The sequence below is a fragment of the Austrofundulus limnaeus genome, unplaced genomic scaffold (assembly GCF_001266775.1).
Source record: "Austrofundulus limnaeus strain Quisiro unplaced genomic scaffold, Austrofundulus_limnaeus-1.0 Scaffold1395, whole genome shotgun sequence".
Taxonomy (NCBI): domain Eukaryota; kingdom Metazoa; phylum Chordata; class Actinopteri; order Cyprinodontiformes; family Rivulidae; genus Austrofundulus; species Austrofundulus limnaeus.
This window is the reverse complement of record NW_013953797.1, coordinates 12,127-13,714: the sequence shown is the minus strand read 5'-3', so window position 1 is coordinate 13,714 and position 1,588 is coordinate 12,127. Positions and strand designations below refer to the sequence as shown.

General features: G+C 46.9%; 1 protein-coding gene across 1 annotated transcript in view; it reads left to right on the top strand.

The window, feature by feature from the left end:
* Positions 1 to 1,587, top strand: part of stab2 (stabilin 2) — a gene marked incomplete at its 3' end in the record, with an annotated part of 49,245 nt that extends 47,658 nt beyond the window's left edge. Inside the window, 6 exon segments of the mRNA XM_014032205.1 lie at positions 446 to 552; positions 625 to 744; positions 814 to 960; positions 1,061 to 1,171; positions 1,253 to 1,384; positions 1,564 to 1,587. Coding sequence (XP_013887659.1) covers positions 446 to 552; positions 625 to 744; positions 814 to 960; positions 1,061 to 1,171; positions 1,253 to 1,384; positions 1,564 to 1,587 — 641 coding nt within the window.
* Between the last annotated feature and the right edge of the window lies 1 nt (position 1,588).

Here is a 1,588-nt window from a genome sequence, read left to right as displayed (position 1 = left end):
CATGAGTAAAATGGAAGTTTACACATCAATAACTCTAAATTATTTATTTTACTTATCAGAAAATATTTATATWTTTGAAACATTTACGACATTTTATTTGGTTGTTTAAAATTTTTTATGCACCAAAAATAGTGGTGGGGCGGCGCCCAAGCGCCCCCTATTGACCACTGCTGTAGGACCTACCTAAATATTGTCATTGAACACCCACAGAACCTACTAAAGTCCACAACAGACCTTTAGAGATTCACAGGAGTTCTTCAGATGTTAGCACTACACCTTCAGGTTATAAGAGTCTTGGGAAGTCTTCAAAGGAGTCCTTCAGTGGTCTACTTCAGAGGTTTACAGCAGACCCTTAAGAGGTCTATTGCAGACCCAACGTTTAGAGGTTCAAATGAATCCACTCAGGGGTTTCCAGGTGTGGACTGACCTGTGTGCTTTGTTTCAGAGGTGAAGTGTGAGTGTAAACCAGGTTATGCTGGAGATGGTTTCAGCTGTTCAGGAAACCTGCTGCAAGTCCTCAGATCTACACCCACCTTCTCCAACTTCTTCACTGTGAGTACACCATGACTGCAGACCAAGAACTACCTCAGATGGTGACTCTAACCTCACGCCAACTCTCCACAGCAAATCCTGAACTTCTCTGAAGTGTCTGAGTCSGGTCAGCACTTCCTGAAGCGACTCAGTAACCTGCAGGTCCAGTCGACCCTGTTTGTTCCTGATAACAGTGGACTAGCAGAAAACCAGGTGGGTCTCCCAGAGAGGTGAGTCTCTTCAGACAACTCCTTCTGTGTTCTCACCTGTTTGTCCCCACAGACTCTGTCCCAGCGGGACATTGAGTTCCACCTGTCCGAGGGTCTGGCTCTCCCTCTCAGCCAGCTGAAGAACGGCAGCCGCATCAACACCCGTGTCGGCAGTCTGACCGTCCTTGGAGTCAGCGATCTGTTTGACCCCACGGCTCAGGTGAGAACACAGTGGTCAGATTTACAGGTTCTGTTTGGAGTTTTGATCAYGTTGGTTCCTGCTGAGGTTCTAAAGGTCTGAACCTGTTCCTTCTCTTCAGACTTCCTGTTTCATCAACAACCGCTTCATCACCGATGCTGACATTCCGGCCTCTAATGGGGTCATCCATGTCCTGCAGGGACCTCTGGAGGCTCCACCTCCCCATCAGCAGGTGAGTGACATCATCACAGTTTGGGTTTAAATTGCTATTAAATCAGCTGACCTGTGACCCTGCTTCTGATTGGCTGTTCAGATGAAGGCGACACAACAGGCAGGGATGGGGTTCGGGGTGGTTCTGCTGATAGTTCTGGTGGTTGGGATCGTATTTGTTGGATATCGTTTCTACAGCCGGAACACCAAACCGTTCCGGTTCCACTACTTCAAGGTGAGATCACCTGTTTGTCTCACCTGAGCAGGACATATGTACAAATAAACCAGTTTTAGTATTTCCATGTGTTTGAGTTATGTTCCATATGCTGAGTCATGATTCAGATACTGAGTCATGTTTTAGATGTGGAGTCGTGATCCAGATGCTGAGTCATGTTCTGCTGGGTCATGTTTTAGATGCTGAGTCGTGATCCAGATGCTG